Raw genomic sequence first — 17,346 nt, forward strand, 5'->3', positions numbered from 1 at the left:
AGGTATTGAAAGATATGGGATACTGGCGCCCCATACGACTAGGACGACCCAAAGACGGTATTGAGATATCATGCCTCGCTTTTGCAGATGACCTGGCCATACTTACAGATGATGTATTCACAGCCGTTAAACAAATTGAAACCCTTAGCGAATGTGCTGGAAAGGTTGGCCTACAAATTTCCTTTGAAAAGACCAAGTTCTTCTGCTCAAAATTTGACATCCAAAATTTGAACACGACACATGGGCAAATCAACCGAGTACCACACTTCAAGTACTTGGGAGAAATACTTGAACCAACGGGAGGCGAGAAGGCTGCCCAGAAAATTCGCCTACAAAAATTTCGGAAAGCCTACGGTAGGGTTCACAACATATACAATAAAAAGTGCTTGTCCCGCCATGCAAAGATCAGACACTATAATACAGTAATAAAGCCCGAAGTCTTATATGCCAGCGAGACCCTTACACTGAACGGGAAAGGTGACCTAGAAAACATTTTAAAAGAAGAAAGAAGAATCCTGAGGAAAATTCTCGGCCCCCGAAAAACAGAAGATGGATATAGAATGAGGTCACGCAAAGAGACAGAAGAGCATTCCAACATTGCAGCAGACATCCGCAAAAGACGTCTGAAATTCTATGGGCACGTCCACAGATTGCCGGCAAGTAGACTGACACACAAGATTCTCACTTACATAGAACATCTAAAAAACATTCCATGGGTACTAGAAGTGAAGAAGGATCTGGAAAAAGCCCAGATAAACCCAAATGACACCGCGGACAGAAACCTTTATAGGAAAAAAATTAATGAATGGAAAGTGCAACCAGAGAACGAAGTGAAAAAGAAGACTGGAGCAAAGTGGACAGAAGAACGAAAAAGGATCCACGGAGAAAGGATGAGAGCTGTTTGGCAACTCAGAAAACAGAATCGTTAGAGCTTTGCGTGATCCATTGGGTCCATACGCACATAATAATAATAATAATAATAATAATAATAATAATAATAATAATAATAATAATAATAATAAACAAGTAACATGGTTATGGATAGCTTGTACCCTACCCAGAAACAATTTAGTGCTGGAGTCCTCCAATAGCGGACACACAAATGAAGTGTACAGGAAAAGCCTGATTTCTGTTGCAAGGCTATTTTCACTATGTAATATGAGAGGGAACAGGTTGTAGAATATTTGCGTGAGCGATGGTTGAAGTTTTTTCCTGTGCAGGCGATATGTGAGTCCTCGGTCACGAGTGACACTCGAGACCATCCCATGATTTCTTCGAAGTAACTTCCTTCCCTCGAGCCTGCCTAGTGTCGTTCCCAACAGTGTAGCATGACACTTATTAACATAAGTTTGATTGTCTACTGTTGGAACCAAGGTTCAAGTGTGGAGAGGCTGTTCAAGAGGTACCACGGAGGCCTCCAATAGAGTCACGTGTCGGTTGTAACGAAAAGATACAAGACGAGTTCAACATTCGAAGGCTTGGCATGTCCAATCGAAACACCGTATAGGTACATTAGTGTACTGCTGAATAGCACAAACAGGTAATAAGTGACAACTCTCCTCTACTTACACTCTGGGTCTGGGTAGTCAACAACTGCATGGTGGACACCTTCTCTACATCCGCTGAAACAGAAAGGAACTATTAATATCGAGTAAAACTTAAGGGTTTTATCGCTACTTCAAAGAACAGGGTGATCTTTATAAACCGAGTGGCTTTCAGAGCGACCTCATTTCTGTCTGATAGCTGATAGGAAGATGTGAATGCTTTCTAAATGTGAAAAAATTCTGGAATATTAACTTAGTAACATTTGCCAACATTACACAAGTAATTCGTTGTTGGGCTTCAATTGTTTCGTTAGTTGCTGGCTTGCTTCTTGTTTTACCGTACATTCATTCACGATGCACTGAACATTGCCTCAGCGCGTGCTTATAATGCAAATTTATTGGATTCCTAAGTCCATCGTAGCCACGCAAAAGGCGTTCAGGTGAGAGTATGGTGAGCACGATCCTCGTAAGAGCGAGAGTGAGAAAGTCGGAAACAACTGGGTCTTTGTTGAGCGAGTCTGGCAAGCATCACACATCTGGTTTGGCAGAAGTGGAAGATGTTCAGACTCGCTAGTTTCAATCTCCTACGAGATCGTTACGTCGTTTGTCTCAGGAGGCGAGGTACTTGTATTCCACAAGCCAAACAGTGGCCAAGGTAAAGAAACTGCGCTACCAATCACGAGTTGTAGGAGCTGAATAAGAAAGAATGAGTCCGTTATTACACATGGTTCTTAGATTTTACTGTACAGCTACGGGGAATTCTGAACATCACGTACCGGGCGAGTTGGCCGTGCCGTAAGGAGCGCGCGGCTGTGAGCTTGCACCCGGGAGATAGTGGGTTCGAATCCCACTGTCGGCAGCCCTGAAGATGGTTTTCCGTGGTTTCCCATATTCACACCAGGTAAATGCTGGGGATGTACCTTAATTAAGGCCACGGCCGCTTCCTTCCAACTCCTAGGCCTTTCCAATCCCATCGTCGCCATAACACCTATCTGTGTCGGTGCGACGTAAAGCCATTAGCAAAGAAAATAATTGAACATCACGTGGTTCACAGATGAGGCCTGGTTCCAGCTGAATGGTTACTTGATTCTCAAAATACCCGCGATTGGGCCACACATGACTTACACGGCATACATGAAAGACACCTGAACACAAAAGGTCGGAGTTTCGTGCGAAACCTCTGCAAACCGAGTAGTGGGTCCATTCTTCTACTCGGGTACGATGAACACAGACCAGCACAAGGACATTTCCCTGTCATTTTGCAAGCAACTAGAGGACAATGAGCCAACTCAGGGTTATTTCCATCCAGCCAATGCAACTTGCCACAAGTCAACTGAGTCTCTTGCTCTTGCTTCTTTAAGGACAGAGTAATCTCTAAGAATTTGTGGCCATCGTACTGAACGACACCCGATTCTTCTCCTTGGTGTTATTTCCAGGATGATGTGTATCGAAATCGACCACGACAATTGAAGACTTGAAGACCAACGTCCTTGATTGAAATCAATGGAATATCAAGGAAATGTTACAGCGAGCTGCCAGACGCATGGAGCGACGGGTGTGCCAACAAGAAAATGGAAGTAATTTTCAACATATTATGTGATGGTAAGAAAATCTCCCACAGTTTCTTCATATTTGGAACGTAATTGCATCTTTCTATCTTCTACCAGACAGAAATGTCATCCTTTTTGAATGCAGTTATTTTATATGAATCACGCTATGTAACAAGGTAACTAACACTTATATTAATGTTGTTTTGATTGATGCTTTCACTGTATGCAATATTAAACATGAATGGATTTGGTGTTTGAAGCGTTTCACAAACATCTCTACAGTTTTTACGAAAATTACAGCCGAAACAAAATGTGTGTCATTTCGCGTTATACAAACTCAAAAATTAACATTTTTCGTACGTACTGTATGTACAGGATGCTAGCCTTACAATGACCTCGCGCGGTAGCAGAGTTATCTGCATCCTCAGACCGTCACCTGACCGTGGTGATTTAATGTTAAATATGTCCGACTCGTTGGCTGAATGGTCAGCGTACTGGCCTTCGGTTCAGAGGGTCCCGGGTTCGATTCCCGGCAAGGTCGGGAATTTTAACTATAATTGGTTAATTCCCCTGGAACGGGGACTGGCTGTATGTGTTGTCTTCATTATCATTTCATCCTCATCACGACGCACAGGTCGCCTACGAACGTCAAATTCAAATACCTGCACCAGTCCTCTCCGAAAGCCACTCGCCATTATTATTATAACGTAATATACCATCGTCATGAGATCATGGACTCAATCGCCTGCCTACCTCAGCCACACATGTTCACACTCAAGGGTGATAGTCTTAACTGACATTTCTTCTCAATACCAACTTATCTCTCCAGAATCCTTTTTAATAGCATCTGTAACCTAGTTACTCACCTTCTGCAAGGTATTCTTCTATCCAATACGGTATCCCTTCAGCAACGGAATTACGTGAGATGATAACACGAAACATTCATGGGCTCTTCTAAAATAACAAAAAAATTTCAGGGAAACAGCTAGTCAGCACTAGCTAATAAATATAGGCTTCAAAAGTAATTACACGATCGACACGTCTCCTCAGCAGCATTATATTAAACCTAGGTTCATACAGGAATAGTATTAACTCCTTCCTGGTTATACTGTTCTGCGATTGGATAGAGATGACGAATCTGATAATAGGCAACTATATTCGTTACAGTGAAACATCTCTTGTTTTCCCTGAGTTATTTCATTCCAGGAAGTTTCTGCTCGTCATTTTCTCCCTATGGTTGAGTGAACGTTAAAGTATATCTATTATACATCACGTATTATAATTCATCCATCAGAATGGGACATTTTATTTCACCAAATGGAACCTACATATATAATATGTGGTGACCTTAATGCGCATAGTGTAGCTTGGGGATGTTCTTTTACAGACCGATCTGCGCTCGCCCTTCAAGATTTGATAGACGACCAGCATTCCGTTATACTCAACGACGACAGTCCTACTCTTTTATCACACCCTGGACACCGACATTCGGAAGAGGACATAACTATCTGTTCTTAGGCAATTGCAGCCAACTTTTCTCTCGCTGTTTTTAAATACTATTATAATACTTCCCTGACAGTAAGAACGAATGTTCTTCCCAAGTCCAAGAAGGCTAAGTGATCTCTTGGTTGAATCCCCTTCGTTATTTTCATTATTTATAGAAGACAAGAACATTATCAGTACTTGGTCCAATTAGACTTTCTTACTCTACAGTAATAAAATAACAAATAATAGCAGAAATGTTTACTATTTTAAGTTACTGATATCTTGTTTCTGGGGACAATTAAAACAATTAAAAACCTAAAGCGCAATAATATAGTAAATATTCGCCTTCCATTAACGGTTATGCTTTATATTTTCAATGTCCCGCACTTTTCACGTTATAATATTCAAAATTATAAATTAGACGTTCCAGCTTTTGATACCAAATATTAACATAAATATTTGTCATAGACAAGGATATTGAATACAGATGAAAAGAGTCCTTCAATACCCCATTTTTAACTTTTAATGTACTTTTGATGTTTTGTGTTTAACGTTCGTAATGTATTCACGTATATTGTATGATATTGCCACAGTAAATCACTTCATGGACTGGTGCCTAGAGTGTAGGCAGCCACCCAACAGAGTGTTACATTACACACCTCCCATCGTGCCTCAAAGTAGTTCGCGTTGGCCATTGCGCAAGTTTGCCAACGATAGTACAGCATTTGAAAGCACTGCTGAGTGATATTGGCAGAGAGATCATCTACGGGTGCTCTGGTGGCAGTGTTCACCTTATCGGCGGAATGAAATCTACCACCACGTAGCTTTGCCTTCAATCCACATCCTTGCGGACCAGCACAAAACGAAGTGCAGCGGCGTTGTCGTGTAGCAATAGCCGGTTCTTCCCACCAGTGACGGTATTTTCGATTCATTTTACTGAATCGATTCATTTGATTCCGTTCACGTTGCTGAATTGATACAGTTATCCGAAACACGACACAGTAAAGTCACCGTTCCTATTACATCGGGGTGTACAGTTAGGTAGCAAGAACAACATTCAATGCTCACTGCTGCCATCTGGTCTCCACTCTATGAACTGCTTCCTGCTGCATGTAATCCAGACTTCAGGTTCAGGTTTCTCATACATATACCTCTTGGCATCAAGATTTAATATTATAAGACCTCACCCCACAGTGACAACTCCATTAAATAGTATACAAAATCAGATGTAAAAATATCTGTACTCGGGCAATCGGTGATCTCGTGAATCGATTATTGAATTATTGTGAAATGATGCAATATACGCACTGAGAGAATGCTGAACAGTTCTTCCCAATATAAAACAGATGTTTCTTAGTGATCATAATTATGACCCATAGTCATAGTGGAAGCTAGAGAGTTGAGTTGAATTAACTGTCGAATGTCAACTAAATTATTATACCAAGATTCATTAACCGAATGAATACAAGAAGCTATAATTAGCCTATCTACTTTGGAATTATAATTTAACTACTTTTATAACACTGTAAATGAATCCAACTATTATTTAAACTCCCTTGTTATTGGAAATGCAAGTAAGTGTATTACTTTCTGAGCTGAGAGTTAAGAGTCCGTAATAAAACCACAAGCGTGCGAATCTTTCAGTCAACCATGACTCTTCGGCTCGTCACCGGTGTCCAGGGTTCCGATAGAGAGCCGTGTGTGAGTTTGTGTCTCAGTGATCTGCGAATGCGCCACTCAGCATTGTCTGCTTTGAGTCAACTGACTCGTGGTACCGTGAGCTCGCCGCTACTGTGATTCGATTTACTCGGGCCGTTGAGTGAATCGACACAGTGCTCGGAAGCATACATTCAGTAGTCAACACTACTTCCCACGCCTCGCCTTAGGACGCTTACGACGAAAACAATTGGGTAGACGGCCGTTCTCTTTTACAGTTGTTCCTTGTGAATGAACTCCATGGGCTCAATTTCCTATTAGTCAAACAGTTCAAGCTTCACCTTGCTTTTCACCTATGATGGCGATACGCGCGATTTTGGTTTTATCATCTGAAACGCTTCGCTTAGCGTACTTGCCTAATTGTGATCAGACTGCGAAATTATCGCATTCTGCTGGTCGTGTTCAACCACTCTTCAAAACAAGCATAGAGGGAAGTGCAGGTTCATCATCGTGTAACATTAGACATTTCTTCCCACGACACTCAGTCGCGTGGACGGTGAATGATCGCCTTCTTGCTGTCCATCTTTACAGTTGATCCTTTTTCTGCGTATCCTATATGGACGCAACCACCTCTTGCTGGGACGTGCAAAGTACTGTCACCGCAACATTCTATGATGCAAACCTACTCACTGTAGTGCTTCAGAGCGACACTGTGTGTCCAGTCCACGAAATTAATGACTGTAATACGCATTTAATATGAGGTTGATCTAATAAATCACACTGAGGAAGCCTTTCAAGATGGTGAAGCATGAATGTATAGTATTGTATTAAAACTAAAAAGTATTAAAATGTGTTCAACAGGTAACTTAACTGAAAAAATCATCTATTCATCGACAAGATGAGGGTTAAGATGTTGATGTTAAAATTATTTTACAGTATTAACTTTATAACTCACCATCACTTGCTCCTACGTACTTCTTACAGTCCTCCAGAAATGGCTTTAATATTTGACCAAATTTCTCCACATAGTCAGCAGCCTGTGAAATAATATCAACATCTGTAAATGTTCTCTTTCTGCGTAATATTACAGTACAGGATTGGTTATTACATCTATTTTTTCTCACCAGGGTGAAATGTATAAACTGCAGAAGGAGGTAACTTTAATATTGATTACAAAACCTAGACAATTCCCGACTTCTTAATTCTATAATCTATTACTTTACCCCACAATTAGTGCAACACGTTTTGAAATATATTTGAATGATTTCGAAAACTGGTAAGGATTATTGTTAAAGTTCCATTTGATTTAACTAATGGTTATTTATTTCAAAGATAAGGTTTCATTGCTGATCAGCAAGACAACTCACTATAGAAGTCAGAATTTGACAACGCTTTGTGAGTTCTAAATAGGAACAAGACACCAGGAGTTGATGCTCTCCCGTTAGAATTACTGCCTGCCATGGGGGGAAGAGTCATATCAAAATAACTGAGTGTCTACATCAGGCCATTGAATTGATAATAAGAAGAAGCATTGACTCAGTATACACAACCCAGTACTTGAGTTACTTTTACAGTAAAACAACATTTTTGAACTGCTACTGAAACACCGCGTTTCCATTTCAGCTCCCAACCAAGGAAATTTGTTCAGTGGTTGCAGCGCAATTTATAGCCACATACCTAGCGTCTTGCGTAGCTGCCGTCCACGGAGGCCCGAATTCGACACCCGATACTGCCAGATATTTAAGAAATGCATGAGGGCTGGCATGTGATGAAAATGGCACATTCACGTCGCTTCCGTTTCGGGGAGTGCATGAAAAGAGCTGCAACACGAATTATGAGGACATGAGTTTACTTTCTTAGCAATATTTATTTAAGAACCTTCGAGCCTCAGATGGCAGCGCGTCGTCCTCTCACCGCTGGACACCGTGGTTCAAATCCCGGTCACTCCATGTGAGATTTGTGCTGGCCAAAGCGGAGGCGGGTACTCCGGTTTTCCCTGTCATCATTCATTCCAGCAACACTCTCCATTATCATTTCATAGCATCTACCAGTCATTCATAAATCAATTTTGGAGTTGTGACCCCATCGTACTGGTAGCCTATATATGCTTCATTCATTATATCCCTGACCCGGTCAAAGACTGGAAAACAGGTCGTAGGTTTTCATTTATTTATTTACTAGTATATAAGCCTGTCTTCGACATTTGAAATTACTATCTGTACAGTAATTGGAAATTCTAAATGGGCTATTAACCCGTTGGCTTCCGCGTGACGCATATGTGCGCCATTGTATAATATACAGTATTTTGCTTGTCTTTACTAGTCTGCACAGTGACTGGGCTTTGTTCTTCTGTAACGGCACTCAGACTGAGGTTCAGATTATTTGTTCGTGACCTGTTGCTTTCAAACTTGGTGTAATAATGGATGAAAGTGCAATGACAAATTTTCTGGTCCTTCAAATTCCTACACAAGAAAGTAAATACAAAAGGAAAATCCATGAGAGAGCTATGTACGAAAATTGCACGTAAACTGTGCCACGAAAAAAGGAAAAGTACTGACTCCATTTATTATTGTCCTCAGTTCTCTGAACACCCTGCACTTTGCTCAGAGCCTTGCTTTAGGATTTACCGCTAGTGCTATACATGAACCGAATGACTAACATAATATTCACTCATCATCATCATCATCTGTTTACCCTCCAGGTTCGGTTTTTCCCTCGGACTTAGCGAGGGATCCCACCTCTACCGCCTCAAGGGCAGTGTCCTGGAGCTTCAGACTCTTGGTCGGGGGATACAACTGGGGAGTATGACCAGTACCCCGCCCAGGCGGCCTCACCTGCTATGCTGAACAGGGGCCTTGTGGAGGGATGGGAAGATTGGAAGGGATGGGCAAGGAAGAGGGAAGGAAGCGGCCGTGGCCTTAAGTTAGGAACCATCCCGGCATTCGCCTGGAGAAGTGGGAAACCACGGAAAACCACTTCCAGGATGGCTGAGGTGGGAATCGAACCCACCTCTACTCATTTGACCTCCCGAGGCTGAGTGGACCCCGTTCCAGCCCTCGTACCACTTTTCAAATTTCGTGGCAGAGCCGGGAATCGAACCCGGGCCTCCGGGGAGTGGCAGCTAATCACGCTAACCACTACACCACAGAGGCGGACATAATATTCACTACTGCGTCCAAAAACAGTTACTGAAGATATTCTTGGTATTAACGATTATTACGCAACAATGCAACATCATTTCTTACAATTCAATGTAAATGTGCTGTATTAATAACACGCACGTCGACGACACACCAGCACCTAGGATATTACATTGTTCTTCAGCGCCGATGACACACATCGATGAATTTTCACGTTTATGTTTAAGAACTTCACTTGTAATGTTAAAACTACCATCTGCTACCTTCTAACTAACAGATATTAAAGAAAAACATATCAACTCCTGGACATTTTATAAGTTTAATTAGGGTGGCAGAGAACGTGTTAATATATCTTATGAATAAAAGTTACACGTTCCAGACTTTATACCGCATTTGAATGGAATAAAAACCTATATTATAGTATTTTCCTTTCAAACCATAGAGTGCAGTTGATGCTTGGAATTATACTTTGACGTATATGGATCTGCGTATTTCTGAGAAAGCTACATACAACTGTCCAAAACACTGGAGTGGGAAGATGTATCGCAACATAAAAGTCCTGTCCTGGTGACTTAATCAGTGTGACAAAGAAGGCTAATTTTAGAGTAAATTGCCTCCATTTAAAAATGAATGCTATACCAGAATTAACGTCCGCCTCTGTAGCGTAACGGTTAGTGTAATTAGCTGCCGTCCTCGGGGGCCCGAGTTCGATTCCCGGTACTACCAGAAATTTAAGAATGACAGGAGGGCTGGTATGTGGTTGAAATGGTACATGCAGCTCACCTCCAATGGGGGTGTGCCTGAAAAGAGCTGCACCACCTCGGGATGAGGACACGAGTTTACTTACCAGAATTAACAGGAGCTAAGTCAATTCTCGAAATAAAACACTTTCTTCCTGAAGCCAAGCCCGTCTGAATTTCTGCATAAACGATATTTTTGTTCGGCTTTCATAGATTTATTCTCGTTCCATTGCACAAACCAGATTTATAAAGTTCATTAAGACCATCGCACCCTATGGAGTCAATGCTAATGTGCGTTATTTGGTCACATATTCAGAACCCATTGGTTGATGAAGTTAACTTGCTCGCTTCTTGGACAAAAAAGGAAAATGCTATTATGGGAAACATTGTTTCTCACTTGGATGAAAAGAAGAATCAAGTGGATCTCGTACAATATTTTTTTGAAATACGGTTTTGTGGAATCTCGATAGTGTCATCTGTACTAGTTCTCCATTTCCGAGTTTTAAAATCCATTCATTGAAATTAGATCTTAATTTTGGGCCATAAAGTAGACTATCTAAAGCTTGACAGGATAACAGCTGTTCTGTAACAATGAAGAACTACTGTCAGACACTGTCGGAAGTCTGCACCAAGCAAGATCATTTTTCAAGCGAAAGGCGATTTATTATTCATTATTAGTAACTCATCTATTGCTGAAAAAGCGTAATGGTGAGCCTCGTCCTATATGATTAACTTAGTCTGTCTCATTTACTTCGCGTCTTCTGAAATTTTTGTGTTAGACCTAGAGGTCTGAGAATTTAGAATCATTACTCCTCTTCCCTGTGTCAACAATACTCAATATTCATCTTTCTCCAAAGGTCAAAATGACAACCTCACCTCGTTGAATGAAATGTATTTTGTCGAGAAAGAACCAAGCATACGATGTCCCATCTCAGCCGAATCATATCTCGGCCGTAGAAACATCTACAACGAAGCATCGAAGGTATACATTTGTTAAGATGTCATTCCTCAAACTCAGTGGAAGGCGTTTTATCTAGTGCTTGTACGTCTATTCCGTTTCTCTTCGGGGACGGGTATGAAGCGAGATGAAACTTCGTAGCGAGCTTTCACGACCGGTGCCATTCCTGACGTCCACCTCATCAGAGGAGTTAATGAGATTAAATGAATGACTTGATATAAGACAGTAGGAAGGAATAGGATGAATCTCGGTGCCGGCACATAGCCTACTCCTGTACAATAGCACCAAGGGGTCTACGTAAGACTTTACGTCGCCAACCGACGGACGAATCGACATCAACAGCGTCATATGCACTGACTCAACTGCAACGTGACCTCGAAAATGTTGTGAGATGGACAGCAGGCAATGGTATGTTGATAAACGGGGTTAAAAGTCAGGTTGTGAGTTTCACAAATAGGAAAAGTCCTCTCAGTTTTAATTACTGCGTTGATGGGGTGAAAGTTCCTTTTGGGGATCATTGTAAGTATCTAGGTGTTAATATAAGGAAAAATCTTCATTGGGGTAATCACATAAATATGATTGTAAATAAAGGGTACAGATCTCTGCACATGGTTATGAGGGTGTTTAGGGGTTGTAGTAAGGATGTAAAGGAGAGAGCATATAAGTCTCTGGTAAGACCCCAACTAGAGTATGGTTCCAGTGTATGGGACCCTCACCAGGATTACCTGATTCAAGAACTGGAAAAAATTCAAAGAAAAACAGCTCGATTTGTTCTGGGTGATTTCCGACAAAGAGTAGCGTTACAAAAATGTTGCAAAGTTTGGGTTGGGAAGAATTGAGAGAAAGAAGAAGAGCTGCTCGACTAAGTGGTATGTTCCGAGCTGTCAGCGGAGAGATGAAGTGGAATGACATTAGTAGACGAATAAGTTTGAATGGCGTTTATAAAAGTAGGAAAGATCACAATATGAAGATAAAGTTGGAATTCAAGAGGACAAACTGGGGCAAATATTCTTTTATATGAAGGGGAGTTAGGGATTGGAATAACTTACCAAGGGAGACGTTCAATAAAATTCCATTTTCTTTGAAATCATTTAGGAAAAGGCTAGGAAAGCAACAGATAGGGAATCTGCCACCTGGGCGACTGCCCTAAATGCAGATCAGTATTGATTGATTGATTGATTGATTGATTGATTGATTGATTGATTGATTGATTGATTGATTGATTGATTGATTGATTGATTGATTGATTGATTGATTGATTGATTGATTGATTGATTGATTGATTGATTGATTGATTGATTGATTGATTGACTCAATACGAGCACTTCGAAGAGAGTTGGAATTTCATCCAGGCTTTTGGTACGCAATCTAGTGATTAGAAATTGTGTAGCACGACCTCCTTTACCTGCATGCTAACATTCTGATAACAACATATTTTTCAACCAATGGGACCCGAACCAGCCAACAACGGTGCCACGCCTTTAAGACCATGGCCACTGATAGGCTGTTTACTTCGTTCTTAGCGATGGAGGTAATATGTTTTCAAACCCCAGACTGGAAAAATTGGTATTTTTATAGAAATTTTCACTAAACCCGATGGTCAGCATTGCATTGTTCTCGCAACCCATACCTGGTACCAGTTGGAAGGCAACAGAAGTCAGAATGTACGTAGTTCGAACTCATTCCGATAGATATAGCTGTGTACTTACGTCATCATAGCGATAAGACAATAACTTCGTGGACAGAAACGTAGTTTTCTTAAAAAAGTACAAAAGTCGTGGTCATGAAACGTTCGATGTCTTTTTCTTGTAAAGAAGACATTACAGTCTACAACTGGTAATAATTTCAGCTCTTAAAACATTCTCTTTTTCTCAATATCGCTGTGAATGACGGACAGAATGACTCGTTGGCTGAACGGTCAGCGTACTGGCCTTCGGTTCAGAGGGTCCCGGGCTCGATTCCCGGACGGGTCGGGGATTTTAACCTTAATTGGTTAATTCCAATGGCACGGGGGCCGGGTGTATGTGTTGTCATCATCATCATTTCATCCTCATCATGACGCGCAGGTCGCCTATGGGTGTCAAATAGAAAGACCTGCACCTGGCGAGCCGAACCCGTCCTGGGATATCCCGGCACTAAAAGCCATACGACATTTCATTTTTTACGGACAGAATAGGGATTTTATACCTATAGATTTATTTATTTATTTATTTATTTATTTATTTATTTATTTATTTATTTATTTATTTATTTACTGCAACATCACTCTAAGAGGAACAGTTTTGCTTTTAATAACGTCCTGGTGTTATCGAGAATTAAGACACCTACCGAAGTCGTAAGACTTACCGAACTCTCGTAATTTTGTGTTTATTACGGAATTATATAGTACGTGAGAACCACGTGATGCATGTGATCTTGCCGCGGTGGAGAGGCTTGCGTGTCCCAATGAAGCAGAGAGCCGAACCATAGGTTCAACCATATCTGATGAGTATCTGTCGAGAGACGGCTTGTGGAAAGGGAGATAGCAGCCTTTCGGAATCTGCAAGGACCGCATTCTGGATGATTGACTGATATGGCTTTCTAATAATATTAAAACATGGCTTAGCTGTGTTGATACTGCTACGCAGTTGAAAATACGGGAACATTCCCCGTGTGAGTGGGGGCGGTAGAATAACACCCACGGTATCCCCTGCCTGCCGTAAGAGGCGACTAAAGGGGGCCCCAGGGGCTCTGAACTTTGGAGCGTGCGTTGGTGACCACCGGTCCCTTAGATGAGTCCTGGCATTGCTTCCACTTACTTGTGCTAGACTTCTCATTTTCATCTATCCTATTCCACCTTCCTTTTTCAACTCTTGTTCTTTTCCGACCCTGAAGCTACTATACCATTCGAGGGCTAGGGACTCTTTAATTTTCACACTCTTCGTCGCCCTTGTCTTGCTTTGGCCAATGCCTTCATTTTTCAAATTGTCGGATCCCTTCCATTTTTTCTCTCTGATTAATGTTACACAGACGATGGTTGCCCAGTCGCACTTCCTCTTACACCAACAACAACAGGAAACTGCACCTGTAAGTAGCTTCCGAGGACATGCAGCTATTTCTGTATAGATGAATGATGTACTGACAAAAGGTTCCACCCGGATAAAATATTCCGGATGTAAAGTATACCCCCATTCGGATGTCCGGGTGGGGACTACACGGAAGGGGGCAATATCAGGAAGGTGAATGCTGACATTCTGCGAGTCGGAGCGTGAAACGTTACAAGTTCGAATCATTGTGATTGGTAAGAGAATGTGAAAAGGGTCAGGCAGCTAGACAATTATCAGCACAAAATCAAGTATGGGTAATGAAGGAGTTGGCTTAATAATGAATAATAAAATAGGGCAGTGGGTGAGCTACTACGACCAGCAGAGTGAATGAACTATTGGTGTCGAGATAGACAACCAAGCCTATGCCCATCACAATAGTGCAGGTCTATACGCCTACTAGTTCGGCAGATGATGAAGAAAATATGAAAAGAGAGAAGATTTAACGCGTTATGTAAAAGGAGACGAAAATCCAATTGTGATGGGAAACTGGAATGCAGTAGTAGGCCAAAGAAGAGAAGGTAATGCCGTAAGAGAATTTGAACTGGAACGAAGAAGTGAAAGAGGAAGTCGGCTAGTTGAATTCTGCGCTGATCATAATTTTGTCACCGAGCTCGATAGCTGCAGTCGCTTAAGTACGGCCAGTATCCAGTAATCGGGAGATAGTGGGTTCGAGCCCCACTGTCGGCAGCCCTGAAGATGGTTTTCCGTGGTTTCCCATTTTCACACCAGGCAAATGCTGGGGCTGTACCTTAATTAAGGCCACGGCCGCTTCCTTCCCACTCCTAGGCCTTTCCAATTCCATCGTCGCCATAAGACCTATCTGTGTCGGCGCGACGTAAAGCAAAATAGCAAATATAGCATAATTTTGTCCTTGCTAATACTTCGTTCAAACACCATAAACAACGGCTATATACGTGGACGAAACCTGGAGACACTGGAAGATATCAAAGATATCAAATAGACTTCGTTATGGTTAGGCAGAGATGCAGAAACCAGGTGTTGGATTGCAATACATTCACAGGACCATACGTGAACTCTGACCAAAACTTGGTGGTCATGAAATGTCATCTGAAGTTGAAGAAACCGAAGAAAGAAAGGAATCCAAGAAGATGGGATGTACTGTAGATGAGGTGAAAGAAAAGAATGTGAGGGATTGTTTCAAGGAACATGTTGCACAAGGACTAAATGAAAAGACTGAAGGAAACACAACAGATGAGGAATGGACAGTCATGAAGAATGCAGAAAGTTAGGAAAACAGGTAAGATCAAATAAGGTACAATGGATCCCCCCCCCCATGGCACTACAGCCCTTGAAGGGCCTTGGCCTGCCAAGCGACCGCTGCTCAGCTCGAAGGCCTGCAGATTACGAGGTGTCGTGTGGTCAGCACGACGAATCCTCTCGGCCGTTATTCTTGGCTTCCTAGACCGGGGCCGCTATCTCACCGGCAGATAGCTCCTCAATTCTAATCACGTAGGCTGAGTGGACCTCGAACCAGCCCTCAGGTCCAGGTAAAAATCCCTGGCCTGACCGGGAATCGAACCCGGGGCCTCCGGGTAAGAGGCAGGTGCGCTACCCCTACACCACGGGACCGGCTACAATGGATAACTCGGGAGATATTAGGCGCGATTGTCGAACGGCAAAAATACAAGAATACAAATAATGAGGAGGACAGAAAAGAATTAGGCGATTAAAAAATTGAATTAGGTAGAAAGTGCAGGTCAGCGAAGGAAGAATGACTGAAAGAGAAGTGTGAGGATATTGAAGGTTGTGTGGTTGTAGGAAACGTAGATGCTGCACACAGGAAATTTAAGGAAACGTTTTCAAAAACGAAAACTACCTGTATGAATATTAAGAGCTCAGATAGAAAACCATTTGTAGAGAAAGGAGATAAAGAAGAAAGATGGCAAGAACGTATTTAACAATTGTATCAAGGGAAAAAGTACATGATAAGGTTCTGAAACTAGAAGAGGCTGCTGATGCTGTTGAAATGGGAGACCCAATTTTGAGGTCAGAATTCGACAGAGCTTTGACAGACCTAAACAAGTAACCTGCAATTGATGAAAACCCTCATAATCACGCCTTGGGAGAAACCATCTTGTGGAGGTTATTCCGTTTAGTGTGTATGATGTATGATACAGAAGTAGTGCCATCTGGTTTTATACAGAATATTGTTATACCTATTTTCAAGAAATCATGTGAAGACAAGTGTGAAAACTACCGCATCACTAGTTTAGTATATCACTGCTTGCAAAATTTTAACACGTATTGTTTACAGAAGAAGCGAAATACAGGCTGAAGCTGAGTTGAAAGAAGATCAGTTTAGCTTCGGAAGAAATGTATCAACACATGAAGCAATCCTGATTTTATATTTGACCTTCTGTCTGTCTGTTAGGTCATCAGCCCAGAGGCTGGTTGGATCCTCAAACAGCACCACCAAAGGTTATGCGGTTATAAGTAAACCACAAAAACCAATGGCAGCATCAAAATGAGGCGTACTAGGCAAGACGAGGAGTGAGGTAGTTTGCCATTCCTTTCCTCACTGGGTCAGAAAGTGCTAATGCAGCACGACTGACCCTATGAGCAGCACCTTTCATAACACTCAGATGCACTAGTCGTGCTCTGAATGTCATTACTCAGCACCACCCATACCGCAGCAGCTTCCATATTGTCACAGCCATGGATGAGACTGGGACTTCGGTGGAAGCTACACTTTACTCTGGCCTGTGCTAAGAGATGGATACAAAAGTACTGTATCCATCAAGAAATGGCAGCAGGCAAGAGGATCGGTTAGCTAGGAGAATAATGGACTCTGTTATGGAAGGTAAGAGAAGTAGAGGGAGACTAACACGACGATGGTTAGACTCAGATTCTAACGATTTAAAGATAAGAGGTATAGAACTAAATTAGGCCACAGCACTAGTTGCAAATAGAAGATTGTGGCGACATATAGTGTATTCACAGAGGCTTGCAGACTGGACGCTGAAGGGCATAACCGTCTATAATGATGATGTATGTATGTATTATTATTACATCACCCGATGAAGCCATACGGAGGTAAGTCTCTTGTTATTGGTCACTCTTCTTTAAAATGAAATACTGAGTAGGCCTACTATCGTGGAACGTGTAGTCTAAAAATTATTTCGATTTTGAATTTTTTTATAACTATGTAAAAAGGGAAATAAATTAA

At 41.8% G+C, this 17,346-nt stretch overlaps 1 protein-coding gene across 1 annotated transcript in view; it reads right to left on the reverse strand.

The window, feature by feature from the left end:
• LOC136867323 (general odorant-binding protein 19d) overlaps nt 1–17,346 on the reverse strand; it is a 95,950-nt gene that overhangs the window by 73,350 nt on the left and 5,254 nt on the right. Inside the window, exons 2-3 of the mRNA XM_067144474.2 lie at nt 7,191–7,272; nt 1,570–1,622 (exon numbers count right to left, since the gene is read on the reverse strand). Coding sequence (XP_067000575.2) covers nt 1,570–1,622; nt 7,191–7,272 — 135 coding nt within the window. The remainder of the gene's footprint in view (nt 1–1,569; nt 1,623–7,190; nt 7,273–17,346) is intronic.

The sequence above is a fragment of the Anabrus simplex genome, chromosome 3 (assembly GCF_040414725.1).
Source record: "Anabrus simplex isolate iqAnaSimp1 chromosome 3, ASM4041472v1, whole genome shotgun sequence".
In the NCBI taxonomy this organism is placed as follows: Eukaryota; Metazoa; Arthropoda; class Insecta; order Orthoptera; family Tettigoniidae; genus Anabrus; species Anabrus simplex.